Source organism: Cariama cristata, unplaced genomic scaffold (genome assembly GCF_000690535.1).
Source record: "Cariama cristata isolate BGI_N322 unplaced genomic scaffold, ASM69053v1 scaffold38459, whole genome shotgun sequence".
Taxonomy (NCBI): Eukaryota; Metazoa; Chordata; class Aves; order Cariamiformes; family Cariamidae; genus Cariama; species Cariama cristata.
In genome coordinates, this window is record NW_009638325.1 from 6,721 (window position 1) to 23,309 (window position 16,589).

Here is a 16,589-nt window from a genome sequence, read left to right on the forward strand (position 1 = left end):
CCCCCCCCCAGCAGTGTTAGCTGAAATCATACATTTTGTGAAGTAAATTTGCATAGTATTGAAAAATACAGTTGGACTTGATTATCTTTGAGGCCTCTTCCAACCATAATGATTCTATGATTCTAAAGCAACCAAGCCTTTTGTTTGTTCATCTGTTACAGTTGTTTTTTTGTTGTTGCTCCGAACGGTGGGCTTTTTTCTGGTGTGCAGTATCTAAATGTAATTGCTAACATCTAGAGATGTCTGGGGTTTTTTTTCAGTGCTGGGTAGAGATGATTTGTTATTTGGGGGTTCCTCCCCATAGTCTTAAGATACATGTTGATTATGGTAGCATATAAATGTCTTTGTGAAATGAATAATGGTACTTCAGTATTTGAACTAGCACATAGAGTGGAAAAAAAAAATCATCGTATTAACTCAAAGCAAATATATTAATTATGGCAGATTTAAATATTAGCCGTTGTCCAGTTTTCCATGTATCTATTCATATCCACAAAGTATCAAAAGTAATAAAATGGTTCTTCAGCTAGTTGAAAGTGGTGACTCCGCTCTGATTTTAATGTCATTTATGTGGTAATATTAAAGTGTTAGCTTTAATTTCAATATTGAAAGTTTAACTGTCCTGATTTGACAAAAAGCCTGAACCCTTCAATCTTAAAAGCTCAAAAACAAACTTTAAGAATAGTTCATAAATTTTTCAGATTTTAAACTTTTTAAAGTGATAGTAGCATGAGCCTTTTCTCGTCTAACTTAAATAAGAAGTCTTGTTTCTGAAGGAACTGCACATAATTTCAGGAGTGTGTCTTTGTTCCCAGCTCAGTGTCCCATGTTCTAGCTGGGAATTGTGGCCATTAACTTAGAATGTGTTGTCATGGCACCTTGTGAACTCACCAAGAAGAGAACATAACTCTAGAAAGCCTAAATGATAACTTTTAATGTGATTTTAGCTACAAAGCTAATTGTTAAAATTACAAAACTAATTTCTAATCTGGAATTAAGCAGAATAGATGTTGAACCAAGTTGTTCTGAAGGCAGGATTTTTAATGGGGTTCCATTTGCATAACAGTAAGAGGGCTGATATAATCCCTTTAAAATAATTTAATCAGTTACCTTTCTTAAATGAGTCAGTGATTAATAAGGTGTGATTATTACAGATACACACTTGTGATTTAACCTGCAGCAAATGAGATTTTAACATTTAAAAATACTGTGACCTATTAATTTTTAATAAAGATTGACTTAAAATTCTTTTATTCTTTTTCTTTTGACACCTCAAATGAGGCTTGCTAGCTTTCTACAAGAATGCATTACAACTTGACCTGAAGACCACATTAAAAGTGTTGTGGGGTTGTTTGGTTTTGTGTGGTTTGTGTTTTGTTTTTTTTTTTGTACTGCTAAATAGCGAGTCATTATTTCTGTTTCAGAAATTAATCAGCTTGAATCTAATTACTGCAGTGGGTTAAGCAGAAGCTGCTTTTAATTTCCTTTCTGCTTAACATCTGAACTGACACAAAATAATAGAAGAAATAATACTGCCTTGTAGTGTTTTGTGTCCATCTTTGTACACAGACATATGTATGCTTGCGTTGTCAACCGTTTAGTGCTCTTATACAGTATAATTTAAAACCTGTTAAGTCCAGTGTTATGGATGAAAGTTGTCATTCCAACTGGTAATTTCTGTCTTTGGAAGTTGCTTGTCTTAATTTGTTCTTCTTAGCAAGTGACAGTGTTTTATATTTTTTTCAAACAGCCTTAATTGTGTTTGCTTGCTTCTAGCCATTTAAAGATGTATAAATCAAAAAGTCAATTTCTCAAGGAGAAGTAGGTTCATTAATTTGTAGGACTTCATGTTTTACTGAGTGCATGTTTATATTAGCTGCCTTTTTTTGAAGATACAGAGCTCTTATATCAAAGTCAAAAGGATTCTTATGGCTGCAGGCCAACGTACCGTTCTGGGAAGAGATGTTCTCATTCATTAAGAATGTTACAGAGGAAATGAGGAAATGCTCCTGGAAATGCTCTCTCCTTCTGTCAGGACTACCTTAGCCTTCCTGTGGTTTAACTTCTAAGCTGCAGCTCACCCAGTTGGTAATTTGAGCTATTCATAGAGGAAACTGAAAGTTGGGTTTGCATTCACTGAGTATAAGATATTATAGTGATGGAGTCTTAGCCATGTATTTTTGTAACTTCAGTGGCTCTTGCATATCCAGCTGTATCCGATGACTTTGCATGCTGAATGAAGTGAGAGAGCATAGATCTTCATGAAGCTCAACTGCTTTGGTGAAGAAGGAAGAGTTAAATATGATACTTACGGGGAGAATCTGTGTGGTTCCAGAGCACTTGTGTAGTTATTCACACAGTTTGGTACTCAGTGATACAAAAACCTGCAAATTTAATTTTATTATCTTCAGAAATAGGAAATGCCATGTGCAGTGGCAGTCAGTAGTATATTACAGTTTGGCCTGGGTGTTTGGGTGTTTTTCTTTTAGCATCCATAAATGAAAGGCATTCTTGTGGCTAGCACTGGCGAAGGTGCTGGTTCAGGAAATTCTTGTAAACGTTTGGAGACTAAATGGACTTTTGATCTGAACCAGCTGTACAACCATTTGCATGTTTTCATAGCATTACTGCTTGTTCATGTCAGGGCCCTGAGGACACCACCAGCCCTTAGTGTCCCTGCCAAGCCCCCCTGGGGCTTCCCCAGCCCAGGACCCCATTTCAGTCCCCTCAGGGTTGTCAGTCCCTGCCCCAGCGATGCTGCAGCTGGTCCCTGTCCCCATGGCCTACCTGGCCATCCTTGGACTGTATCTGGCCCCGGCTTCCCTCACCAGGCCTGGCCCTTGCCCGTTCCCAGGTACCTGATGTCCTGGGCTGGGGCCGCCCCCAGCCAGCCCTGCCTCCCTGGGGGAACCCCCATGGCCCCCAGGGAGATGCTGGTCCTCATGGTGTCCCAACAGTTCCAATGGAAGAAGATGGAGAGGAGTGTGGTATAGCTGTGTCTTGTTCCTGATTTCATCTTGGCTTTCAGAAAGCTCAAGTGCCTTTCCTTAATGATGTACCACTCCTGATCGTGGGAAGTCCCTTATTGTGCATTACCCTGAAAGCAGCCTGAGCACTGCTGCAGTCAACCATCCAAAACATCCCTGCGTGGCCTGGGTTGGCCCTGCGGCGGTAGGGAAGAGGCAGCAGTGCAGGGCTGGGGAGTTGCTCGCTTTTCTGCCATCGGTACCATCTTTGTGAGTGCTTTCTTTTTAGCTCGCTTTCTTAAGAAAAGGGAGGATTATGTGATAACCATTTTTTATCCCTCTGTGTTGGCTAATACCAGTCATCACCAAATCTCGTAATTCTTTCAGGTTTGTGAATGCTGATGGCTAGAGATTCAAACAGGTGCCCTCAGCAAAGGGGAATCTACCTTACAAATTTACGTTATAAAGTTGTAACTGGTAGTAGGTGTGATGTGCCTTGTGGGAGGGTGATAGGAGCATGTTGCAGGTAAGCTTTTCTGCGTCGCGGCTGCGGGACGTGTTAAGTATATCTTGCGCCTAGCCATGGACCCTGCGGAGGCAATGGCTGAAACCTGGGATAGGTGAGGATGGGCCAGGGCAGGATGGATGCAGTGAATCTTCTGAGGTGTGCGATGTTTGCTGTTTTCCCATGTGAATTTTGGTCTTTAAAGAAAAAAAAGATGGGGAAAAATGCAGGCAGTGCAAGATGGAAATACTTACATGCTCACTGTGGAAAAGCTTTCCTCAGAGTTCACACAGTGTTAGTATAATGTAACTGAAAAACATGGCATGAAGTGCTTTTGTTTGGTGCCTGGGTGCTTTATTAAGAAAATAACAATTGACTAGCCACAGTAAGTTTTTTCTATTTCTATTTTCTGTTTGGTTTTGCAACCCTTTGCTGCCTTATTAGCAGTGGCCTTTTTTGATCTGAATGTGCAAAGCCCATGTTAATTTATCTCGGGCATTTACTTATTAAGGCTTAGCAAGGATAACGGGTGTTCTATGCAATGGGAAAAGAGAATAAATCCATACAAGACAGAAAAACCATTGTTCTGAAATGTCATTAAATGCTGGCAGGCACCTTTAAGAAAAGTCCTGCAAAAAATTTGAAACTAAACCTCATCTTTCATTAATAATTTAAAATGTTGAAGAAGAATGTGGCAGTTCTCTGGTTACCGGAAATTGAGTTTAGAAGAGTATGCTGACATCGTTAAATGCTTGCTGGAAAAATGAATTGAAGTTTAGAAGTTGTTCTTCCCAGCCTGATAGTGATCTGGTTAAGAAAAACACGGTTTGGTGATGCTGACAAAATCACTGTCCATAAACAATGTGTTTAGATTGACTGTGAGTCTTAACACTTATTATGGTTGAGGACTTTGGAAATAATCACACTGCTGTAACTCTTATCTTTAGCGTCTGGATTACAGGAATACAGGGTATCAATGCAAACAGTTAAAGAAGCTTCCTTAAAATGCACTTAATATTGAGGGAGGTTAGATTTCAGGCTGAGGTTAAATAGTTGTTTCATCTATATTGGAGTTTCTGATCCACTTTAATAATAGAGCTGGCAGACATTTGAACAGAAGGGATAGGCTTGTGCACAGGCAGGGCTATGCTAAGCTTAGAGAATACTCATTAGAAAGATTCACAACAGCAGTTCTAAAGAAAATACAGCTAATGTGAGAGGGAGCACAGCAGAATGCCAAGGCAACAGGCGTTTTGGTTTACACTTTTCTTGATATTGAATTCTGATTATTTGGTTTTTTAGTCTCGAAGTAGAAAATTAATTAGCAGATCATTTCTGAGGAGGGAGAAGGTGCTGATCCTTGGTGACCCAGAAATCTGGATCCCCGTGGATCCCGTGGCACAGCTGGAATTCTTGGTCTTTGTGCTTCAGGCGCAGTGTCCGTCATGAACTAAAACTCAGGACAGGTGGGGTCTGGTTCCTGCCGTGCAGCGTCTCTGTCCTCTGGCTCTGCAGCCAAGCTTGCAGGCCTGGTTTTTCCAGTGGTGATTAAAATTCTAAAGTGTACACTAACATTAACTCCAAGGTGAATAATGGTAAATATACTTTAATTTCTTCTAAAATATGAAAATCCCCCCCCCCCCCAAATGTCTATGAAAATGGTGTTTCCTAATCTAGGACATGGCTTTTAAATACTGTTATCTTGGGGACCTACAAGAGTTTTGATTTGCTTGGAATATATCTAAAACTAGTTAAAATGCACTTGTGATAATCTCGTTTACTTGTCTGGAAATAATTCTGCCACGTCACAGTTTTATTCTTGGATAAAAAGGATAATTTTTTTAATGGAAAAAAAAGCAGCATTTATCACTACTCTAATTTTAACTAATTACAGGAGAGCATTCTCATGGAACTCATTTGCCTGTGTTTTAGATACTTTTTATATTAGGAGGTGATGATGTTAAAAATGCCTCTGTTCTCTTTTAATATCACTTGGAGTTTTTGCAAGTTCGTTTTTTGTTGCCTAAAAACATAGCATGATCGTACTTTGTCATAAAATCAAATACTTATTTTCCATTATAAAATGCCATATGCTCATACATTTTGATTTCTTTCCAGAAGTTTCATGTAAGCGCTACTTTTGTAATCTCTTGGATTTTCAGTTTAGAGTGGACTTATTCTCCCTGCCGTAGTGTGTGGTCTTTTACATCATAAAATCTTGTTTTCTCTCCACAGCTTCTGCAGAAAAAGACACAATCAAGAATACCTACTCCAAAGTAATGGATGCATATGGGCTCTTGGGTGTATTAAGATTAAACCTTGGTAAGTAAAATATATAAAACATTAAATTTTCATTTGGGAAAGAAAATCGTGCTGCTCCTGTGAAACCGCACAGCATAGGATCTTTGCAACAGGATCTGGGCTCTTTTCTTCTTTTTTGTCTTTGTAGAGTAACTCGCAAGTTTGGAGCACTCCCAGAAATGAGGGAGTGGACAAAAATAGCTTCTGTTTTCACAGTCCCTGTTATTTGCAGCAGAGTTTCTCCTGTTTGCGTTTCCTCTTCTTCTGTAGAACTTGAGAATGATTTCTTGATCTCGGTTCTTTCTGTACTTTTTTTAGGCAAACTGGGGTCAGATTGTGTCGGTTTAAGCATGTAGATACATCAACATCACACTCCACTAAGATGCATTCTGTTACCTGTGCCTTTTCTTGTTTTACAGGAGACACGTTGTTACATTATCTGGTTCTAGTAACAGGATGCATGTCTGTGGGCAAGATTCAAGACTCTGAAGTTTTTCGAGTTACTTCCACTGAATTTGTATCGTTACGAATTGATTCAACAGATGAGGAACGTATTTCAGAAGTGCGCAAAGTTTTGAACTCGGGAAACTTTTATTTTGCATGGTCTGCAACTGGTGTCAGTTTAGATCTTAGTCTCAATGCTCACCGCAGCATGCAGGAGCACACCACTGACAATAGGTTTTTCTGGTGAGTTCATAATACGCTTTATCAGACATTATGTAGTAATGCATGCCTGTACAAACTAATGTGGCAAGTTTTTATCTTGTCTTTATCCGCTCTTAAATGTATGCCTTTGTCCCACAATGTTGGTAAGATAGAATAGCATTGTTTTAACTCTAAGGACGTAAGTGTGCTACTAATTGATACAATGTTTCCATAACCACTTGGAGTTCCTTAATTGGAAGACACAGATTTTTCACTGCTCTGATATTATACTCTGATCTGAAGAGTTGTTGTGATGTTGTATTTCAGCTTTAGTGTCTCTTAATTCTTCATCAAGTGTGTCAGTTTTTTAAAATGAGTGTGGTAATAGAGCTTTAAAGAAAATGTAAATCTTTTGAACATTCTGGATTCTAAAATGCTGTGGTATTTATATATAGTTTTCAAGTCGGTTTCCAACATATGAAAGGGCTTTAAAAATTTTATTACACAGATTGTTGTGTTGCTGATTTTGATGAAACAGAGCAGGTAGGCTATGCTACAGTGCACATTGCTTGGCTGCTGAACTCACTAGCTTTTTACAGAATATTTTTGAATAAAGTGTAGGTTTTCACGCAGAGAATTCTTGGTAAAAGGAATACTGCTGTTTCTGCCAATAAGCAGCTTAAATAATGCCAGTGAGGCATACTGTCATGTAAGAAATTCTGCTCTCATATTTTCAACCTTTGTTAAAAATGCTGTATGGGTCCATGAACCTTGGAAGAGTCCTGAAGACTTGGCAGTATACTGTTAGAACAGATGAAAAGCTATGTCTTCCTCCCTCTTCTGTCCAATATACAAGACACCAAACCAACTCTGGCATATATGCGAGTGCTACTCTGCTCTTTGCCACTGTTTTGGTCAGATAGAGGAATATGACGAGATTGCTATATAGGACAAAATATGTGTATTAAGACAGAAATAAGCTCTAGTCTTCAGAAACACATCTACCTTGATGTAGGCTTACAGGAGTTATAGGAACCTAGCTCTTTGTCTCTCTCTGCGTCTGGAAAAAGACTGAGCTCTCTGTTGATAGGTGCGTATTTCAAGGCTTGAGAAACGATGATGCCTGTTGACCTTGTCTTGATAGGCTTGGCTGATTTTGACCCCTGTTGTAAAACTTCTTAAGTTACCTGCCTTTTTTTTCCGGTAATAATCGATCCTTGCAGGAAGTAGATAGAATGTCTCAGTTTGCAAGATCTAGAAATGTAAATGCTACAAGTCAATAATGGAAAGTATTCTGCTTATGCAGTTCAGTAAACTTTATCGGGCTTTTTCTATTCCAAAGTTCCAGTCTCAGATTGCCCAGGGAAAGAATGTTGTTTGCTTTCTCAGTCTGCTATTGTAACGCATCTGTATACTTTTCTGTAAAGTGAATGCATACTTGATTGACAGGATTTGCATCTTCATTAATGGTTGACCTGAGGTGTTTGATAAGTTGCAGAATTATTATTTTTTTTTTTTAAATTGGAAGTTTAGAATGAAAAGGCTAAAATTAAAGTGAGTAACTTTGACCTTTATACCAGATATGTTACTTACAATTATGGTAGAATTTTCTGGATGATGACAAAACCATCTGTCTTGCTGGAGTTTACTTTTCTATGCAGAAAACTTTACTTCCTTTTTATACAAGTGAATGTTTCTGAAGAAGATCAAAAGCCAAGCCCTACTAGAGTGAGGTAAAACAAAAAAACCTCACAAAGTCCAAACTTTAGTCTTATTTACTTACTATAGTGTTGATTAGTACTACTTAATGAGCTGATATATCCAAACTGTGGATCTTTCATTTGAGCGGTAATTGGTATTAGACAATGGTATATGCAGTGTATAATGTACCAACACTTAACCATGAAATTGATATTTACAGAAATTTGAAAGTCAGTTGGCTATGAATGTATTCCTGGAAGCTTGTCTGGGCAAGTGATGCATTATGTTGACATGTAATAGAAATGATCAATGTATGTTGACAAGAATTTTTTTCTAGCTTTATTTTGTGGTGGTCTGAAATTGAATGTTGCTTTACCCATCACAAAAAGTAACCCTGTAACTGGAATTCTGGCATGCGTTTCCCAGAGTGTGTAATCTTTGGCTTCTCAAAGCAAGGTTTAGTGGAGAAATATAAGCAAGTTTGGAGTGGTTTTTTTTTTTTGCAGGGTGAAGAGCAGAGACTATAGGGGTTATTTTTTTTAAAGTCATTAAATTTCATGGCATCACCCCATATTCTTATTGTGCAAACATTTAAGCTGTTGTCTCATAAACTTTGCTGTTTCAGGCGTGTTTAAATAAGAGTTATCTCATAAAACTATAATGTGTATTTTCCTTATAGCAGTGGGTGTAAAATATTAGAAGTTAGTAGCTGGCTTAACAATTTGAGCTGTATTTTATTTCCTTCCAGTTACTTTTTTTTTTTTTTCCCCTCCTTCTTCCCCCCCCACCCCCAGGAACCAGTCGCTGCATTTGCATCTGAAGCACTATGGTGTGAACTGTGATGACTGGTTGTTACGTCTCATGTGTGGAGGAGTGGAGATAAGGACAATTTATGCAGCTCACAAGCAGGCAAAAGCTTGTCTCATTTCACGACTAAGCTGTGAACGGGCTGGCACCAGATTTAACGTCCGGGGAACAAACGATGATGGTCATGTTGCTAATTTTGTTGAAACAGAGCAGGTACCTTACACTACCGTGCACGTTGCTTGGCTGATGAACTCAAGATAAGCATGTGTGTGTATAGTTTTTAGCCCTAAATCAACAGATCACAAGTCAAGTCTGTAACCAACAGATATTGGAATAGTCCCTTGGCTGCTAAATAAGGAATCTAAGTAAGTTACATAATTTGATGATCTTAGTTTTTAGTGTAGCTTAGGGTAAGGGCATGCATGGGTCTGAGTTTGAATAGCTTAAGAAGCTGTTATCCGTCAGCTGAACTTTGTAGGTGGCTGTACTTCCTTTTAGCCTCCTGAGCGCTGTAGGTAAGTGTGTACTTCTTTTGGGCTGAGCTAACAGTAACATAAAAGACCTTAGAAACAAGCAGAAAAGATTTTTGGCAAATACATGGTAAAGATTCAGGAGAGATAAAAGCATTCCTATTTTAAACTGGAAGAGGATAGATTTAGATTACATATAAGGAAGAAATTCTTCCTGGTGAGGGTGGTGAGGCAGTGGCAGAGGTTGCCCAGAGAAGCTGTGGATGTCCCATCCCTGGGAGTGCTCAAGGCCAGGTTGGATGGGGCTTTGAGCAACCTGCTCTGGTGGAAGGTGTCCCTGCCCATGTCAGGGAGGTTGGAACTGGATGGGCTTTGAGGTCCCTTCCAACGCAAACCATTCTGTGTTCTATGATATGATTCTATGGTTACTTAACACAGCTTCTCGGAAAGGTAGTTTTTAAAGCCACTGCACTTCCGCTGCATTTGGTTGCGTATCTTTGCACTTATTACACAGAAATACAAGAAGCTATTAAATCATTCTTTGCTGGCCTTTCTTTGCTCTCTTCTTATGATAACCTAGTTACCAAGATGTTGTTCCTGCAACTGTATTCATGTGAGTAGGTATCTTTGGTTGACTCACTGACTCTGCAAAGCCTAGGTGACTTCAGTACAATTTCATTCGGGAAGGGCTCTGCTTGTACACATCCAGTTTCAGGAGTTTAGTCAGAACACTGTTGTTACAGTTTCTCTGTCCAAGTTTCCTGGCGGGCTAATGTCCCTAGATGACTGTGGCATATCATTCCACTCAAAGTTTCCTTTACTGTGTACTTAATAGACCATTGTATTTTGGATTCTAATGCACAAAATCTGTGCAGCTGTTCTGAGTAGGCTGCATTATTATTTTCTGTGCATTGGTGTACATTTTAACTGTTCCTACAGGAAGGTCCTACCAAGTTTTTTAAAACAAGTTGCTCTTAGCACAGAAGTCATTCAGGCCCAAATAATAAAAGCTTGCTGTATTTTCTTAGATGTTATGAATCATGATTCTGCAAGGAAACATGAGAGTGCCGCAACTTCTTTTATGAACTGTTCAGAGGGGATAGAGAGAGAAGCCTAGGGAACACAAGTAATATTTTAGCTTGTAGTGTGGAATAGGTAATGTGTAAATATATTTTATTTGCTCTATGTTTAGCTAAGGCTGAGAAAACTAAAACCATACACACTGTAATACCTAGTAATACTATGCTTTTTTTTTTAAACAGGTGATATTTTTAGATGACTCTGTGTCATCTTTCATACAGATTCGAGGGTCTGTTCCATTATTTTGGGAACAGCCAGGCCTGCAGGTAAGCAGGAGATAGATTTAATTATACAGATAATTCTTATTCATGTCTTTTTAAACATCTTGCAGTAGCATTTAGGCTTTTCTGCACAGTTACCTATCAGGATGAGGTTATCCTTTGGGAGCAAGTTGGTGCTGTTGTTTAATTCACTAAACCTGCTGCTCTGGAGTCTCTGAATGCTGTTTTGCACAAGACTTGAATGTCCATGGCTTTTTAGATGTTTTCTCTTTGAAGTTCTGAGTTTTTCTGTTTTAATTTAAATTGCTATTTTAAAATAGATTATCTGAGGACACCCAAAGAGATTGTTTTCTTCTGATTTGTTCTTAAGGATAAGTCTTTTCAAGAAGTCAATATGGATCAAGAGTTACTGTAACATAATTTCATCTCAGTTTTCTTGAAAGAGGGATTGTATCAGCAGCTACTACTCTGATACAGTTTTTACAGGGAGGATTAAAAAAAGGTCATGCCTCACAGTGACTGTAGGTTCTTTAAACTAGGCATATAAGCATTTTGCAATAGAACTGCTGAAACATTTAACATGCTTTTTCCTCCAAATGAAAAGTAATTAGATGATATGACTAAGAATATTAAATAAAAAAAAATGGTTTTTAGAAAAAAAGAAGAGGAATTTAAGAAAAGCCTATAAAAAGAATGCACACCATAGCAAGCAGAATAAATTTTGGAGATTTAATTTAGAAAGTGAAATGAAGTTTTAGGCCATATTTAGGACCAAAAGAGGTCTTTGAAGAACTACTAATCAAATGTGTAAAGACAAATAATTTAACGTAATCTTCATGTCATAGGTGGGATCCCATCGTGTCAGAATGTCAAGGGGTTTTGAGGCAAATGCACCAGCTTTTGACAGGTGAAATGTCTTAAATTTTTGTTAATGCACTACAAACCTCTGATAAGTGATGCATCAGAGAGGTCGGATATGTTATTCCAAACGGAAGGCTTTGTCTGTACCAGTGTGAGTCAGCAAAGCAGTGAACTGCCTAAGCAGCCTTTTCAAACTTCTACAGGATTGCTTGTGCCTTTGAGTGCTTTGTTGAAAAGTTTGAAGCAAATTTAAAATAGTGAAATACTTTGTAAATTGAAAACAGAAATTATAGCATGCTACATTGAATAATCTATATTTGTCAGCTGCTGTATAAAAATAAAATTTATGTTTGATTTTATTGCTGCCACAACACTTCAACTTCACAACCTTATGGTTTTAACTAAATGTATGTTGTTAAATTGGTGCTATTATCCTAACTAAACAGCAGTCAATGGTTGTATGCTGTTCTTGAGTTATACTGATTTGTTTGGACATGACATAATAAAAGGCTTGCAGCATTTCAGTTAGTGTTGCAGGTGTTCGTGTTAATTTTCTGCATGTCAGAAGATGAGTGTGGAATTTTTCTTCTGTTAACAGGCATTTCCAAACTCTTAAAAATTTATATGGCAAACAAATTATTGTAAATTTACTTGGGGCAAAAGAAGGGGAGCACATGCTCAGCAAAGCTTTTCAGGTGAGTGTGACAATTCTGTCACTGTGCTTATCCTTGGAATTTGCTTGTTTGCAATGAAGCTTTTATATAGCCTTCAAAAAATGAAACAAGTATGCTATGCTCTGGAGCAACTACCACTTGTGGCTAAAATTGTATTTATCATAAAAGCACTGCTTAAGATACATAACATGAAATGAATTTTTAAAAGCTCTGTATACAATTAGTGTTTGATTATGTTCAGATTGGTTACTTGACTGAAAAATTATAACAGCAACATAGACAATGTTGAGGGATTTTCAGTTATTTTCACATTTCATGCTTATTAGTGGCTTATTTAAAAAATAAGATTTTTTCACTGTAAAATTGGTGAATAAATAAATGATACTTTGCGGTATTTAATACTGTGATATTTCTTTTAAAAAATCTTTCCCTTGGAATTCCTGGATATATTCCTTAATGTTTAAAAAAAAATCACTAATTTATCAATTTAAACATTAAAAACTACTTCATGATTAAATAGAAATGTTTGTTGAGAAGGTGTTAACTGTAAGTAGCCATTTTCATGAATTCCTGCTAGTTACGTTAAAAATAGCTGTCAAATTGTAGTCTGTAAATACTGACAATTTGAGAAATTCTGTCTGAAGCCAGAGAACATGTCAATAGCCATCTGTTATTTCCCTTTCCCTTTTTCCTTTGTATTATAATGGTTGAGTATTTTAGGCTGTTCACTAGTATCTTTTCTGTATCCGGCTATCCTAGTAGGAGACATTAGTGCTCCCAGATGCATATCGGTGCCCAATGCAGATCATAGCTTTGCCAACAAAGATTGTGTGAGCACTTCAAGATTTGTCAGGGAATATTAGGGAAAGTTTTGCTCAAGCCACCCTCCACAGCAACCTAAATAATTTGTCTGTTTTTTTCAGTAGCAGTTTATGGAGTGTTTACTCAGTCCCTGTTGCTGGCAGGTATGTCTAAAATGGTGGCTGCTAGTGAAAGGAGTTTCCACTGAAACAACTCATTGCAAATCAAAGCATTTTAACAGTGGAAGAGGCTGTAGGCTGTCTTGGTGACAGTATAGTAAGGAAAAAAATTACTTTGATTGTGACCAAAAAAAAACCCCAAAAAAACCCCACGAAATATTAATCGGTTCCGAGTGATTTGTTGAACAATAGTGATAAAAATGGTTTCATTTTACCTAGGAGAAATCATGTAATAAACCAGATAGCTAATAAAACAGCTTTAAAAGTATCTGTAACCTCTTATTTAGTTTATACTACTCTGTGTTTAGATATTGCTATGTTTATACTTTCTTCTTCTCTTTTTACTATGTCAGAGCCATTTGAAAGCATCTGAACATTCAGCTGATATCAAAATGGTGAACTTCGACTATCATCAAATGGTTAAAGGTGGAAAGGCAGAAAAACTACACAGTGTACTTAAACCTCAAGTCCAGAAGTTCTTAGAGTGTGGATTTTTTTATTTTGATGGAAAGGAAGTTAAAAGGTTTGTGTGTATAACTTCTGTAAATTTCTTTAAATTACATTATGGATACTTTTCACCCCTTAGTAAGAAGATAAGAGGAAAAATGTTACTTCTGTTACTGTGTTTTTATTGTAGCCAAGATGATGCTCAACAACTGAAATATCAGTCACTTATTTTACTCTATTAAAATTTCATTTCATTCTGAATATGCTCTAAAAATCTTAATGGAAAATATCTCTGAGACACTGATGGGGCATGACTTAATTTCAGGCCTTTGACCTCATGATTTTGGTGAAAATGGGCAATTGTCCTTTTTCTTGGGTGCACCCACATGCGATTAAAGAATGAATATTTTTCCATCTTTCTCTATAAAGTTATTGATATTTTCCTCAGCGATGGAGCATACCATTTTTTGTTTGTTTTAAATGCTGAGGTTCAGTGCAATCTTTTTCTAAATCTGTTTGCATCTGGATCCCCAATTTGTGAGATTCAATTCTCCACAAAGTATGAATGGGGCGCGTATTTTCTGCCCTGCTCTGTGCTTCCCAGTCCTGCTGTACTTGTACTTCTGTCCCTATTTCCCCACCCCTCTTCCTAGAGCAAAGGCAGTACAAAAAAAAGAAGCAGGGCTAGTAATAGGCAATGTTCCTGCTCTTCTCCCTTCCGCATCCTTCCTCCTTTTAATTAATACCAGAACAAACTGCTGCGTGAGGTTCTCCATGAGAAGGAGCATTGTTGAGTGAGGGGATTGTGCCACGTGCAGTGGGGTTTCATCTTCTAGTGCAGTGAGAGAGGAGAAGAGGCAGGGTTCCAGTGCCACGCTGTGCTCTAACCTGGTTGTGGGATTAAATCCCCAAGGGGCAGGTTTTAGTAGGCCTGAATAAGATTAAATTTAGTGGGAGGGTGCTTAGCTCCCACCTCCACCTCAAAACGTCACTGGTCATTCTTGAAAAGACTTCAAAAGTGGTATGACACTTTGTGTTGGGAGAACACCATTTGATCTTGATGGAGATACAAATAATACTATCACCCATCAAAAGGACTGTCAACAGAACAAAAGCAAAATAGGCTGTGGTTTGTGATAGCTTGAAGAATTGTGTTAATAAAAAATACAGCGACGATTTTTGTAAGTTTGTGGACTATCTCCTTTGGAGAATGTCAGGTTTCTTTCTAACACAGATAGCAGGTTGCTTTGTATTTCAAATGAAATGCAGAGATAGTAATGAAAAAAATAATTTTGCAGAAAGTTCTTCAAAACTTTCTACAATGTATGGTTAGATCTCCAAGTAAATGTGACGAAGCCGTACTGACTTAATTGGATAAAGTGTATAGTGAGAATGACAAAAGTAAGGAGTAAATTTGTATCATTGGGAGAGCCATCAGAATTTTGTACTCATAGCCAGGCAAGAAGAACATGGATATTGCCTAATATGATCCTTCTGAGGGCTTTACAGCACAAGTTAATGGGCTTCTCTCAAAGAAATGGGAGCAGTTCAGAGTGCCTGCAGGCCTCAAGCATCTGTCAAGCTGAAATGGAGAGGCTTATTTTTAATTTTTATTTGGCGAGGAAAGAGAAAGTAATGAGGGGTTGAAATTGGCTTTAGTATTATCACAAATTCTTGTTACTCTTAGTTTAGTTAAACAAATCCAAGAACTGTCTTAATATTTTTTTTTTTTCATTTTTGTTTTAACTAAGAGTTATTATTTCCCTCTGAGATCCTTGGGAAGTGTGTTAGTTGGATTGTTTGAAAAGAAAACTTAATCCTACGTTACACTTTAACTAAGCGAACAAGGAGAATTGAGAAAAGCTGAAGAAGAAAGACTCTTATTATTTGCAGAAAATAAATTAGTTTTGTATCGTGAACACTGCTGCAAAATTCACTGCTGTTACTGGAGCTAACCCTCTGTTGCTGATGCATTTATAAACGTACTTGCGATGACAGTAACATTGCACTGACAACACCATGATTTACTATTCTGGTTCAGATCTTGATGTCCCTGTCTTTGTTGATGATATGTATGTTAAATGAGTTATTTCAGTTGTTTTCTCTCTCTGTCTCTCATTGTCCTTGGCACAGATCTCAAAGTGGCACTGTCAGAACAAACTGCTTGGACTGTCTGGATAGAACAAACAGCGTGCAGGCTTTCTTTGGCTTAGAGGTAGGAAAAACAGTGTCCAGATACACAACTGCTCCTGATGCTTCTGTAGCAGTTTGCCTGTAAAAGTAGCATTACCTTCCCTATGAAAGATGAATTAAAATCATAGAATCGTAGAATTGTTTAAGTTGAAAGAACCTTTAAGATCATCAAGTCCAACCATAAACCTAGCATGACCAAGTCCACCACTAAACCATGTCCCTAAGCACCACACCTACATGTCTTTTAAATACCTCCAGGGATGGTGACTCCACCACTTCCCTGGGCAGCCTCTTCCAGTGCCTGACAACCCTTTTGACGAAGAAATTCTTCCTAATATCCAACCTAAACCTCCCCTGGTGCAACTTGAGGCCATTTCCTCTCATCCTATCCCTCATTACTTGGGAGAAGAGACTGACCCCCACCTGGCTACCCCCTCCTTTCAGGTCGTTGTAGAGAGTGATCAGGTCTCCCCTCAGCCTCCTCTTCTCCAGACCAAACACCCCGAGCTCCCTCAGCCGCTCCCCATCAGACTTGTGCTCCAGACCCTTCACCACCTTAGTTGCCCTTCTCTGGACTTGCTCCAGCACCTCAAGGGCTTTCTTGTGGTGAGGGGCCCAAAACTGAACACGGCACTCGAGGTGCGGCCTCACCAGTGCCCAGTACAGGGGGACAATCACTGCCCTGGTCCTGCTGGCCACACTGTGCCTGATACAAGCCAGGATGCCATTGGCCTTCTT

At 38.2% G+C, this 16,589-nt stretch overlaps 1 protein-coding gene across 1 annotated transcript in view; it reads left to right on the forward strand.

Moving 5' to 3' along the window:
• Window positions 1-15,873, forward strand: part of LOC104168175 (synaptojanin-1-like) — a gene marked incomplete at its 3' end in the record, with an annotated part of 21,673 nt that extends 5,800 nt beyond the window's left edge. Inside the window, exons 2-9 of the mRNA XM_009708661.1 lie at window positions 5,707-5,793; window positions 6,192-6,459; window positions 8,913-9,138; window positions 10,658-10,741; window positions 11,542-11,603; window positions 12,156-12,252; window positions 13,565-13,734; window positions 15,792-15,873. Coding sequence (XP_009706963.1) covers window positions 5,707-5,793; window positions 6,192-6,459; window positions 8,913-9,138; window positions 10,658-10,741; window positions 11,542-11,603; window positions 12,156-12,252; window positions 13,565-13,734; window positions 15,792-15,873 — 1,076 coding nt within the window. The remainder of the gene's footprint in view (window positions 1-5,706; window positions 5,794-6,191; window positions 6,460-8,912; window positions 9,139-10,657; window positions 10,742-11,541; window positions 11,604-12,155; window positions 12,253-13,564; window positions 13,735-15,791) is intronic.
• Between the last annotated feature and the right edge of the window lie 716 nt (window positions 15,874-16,589).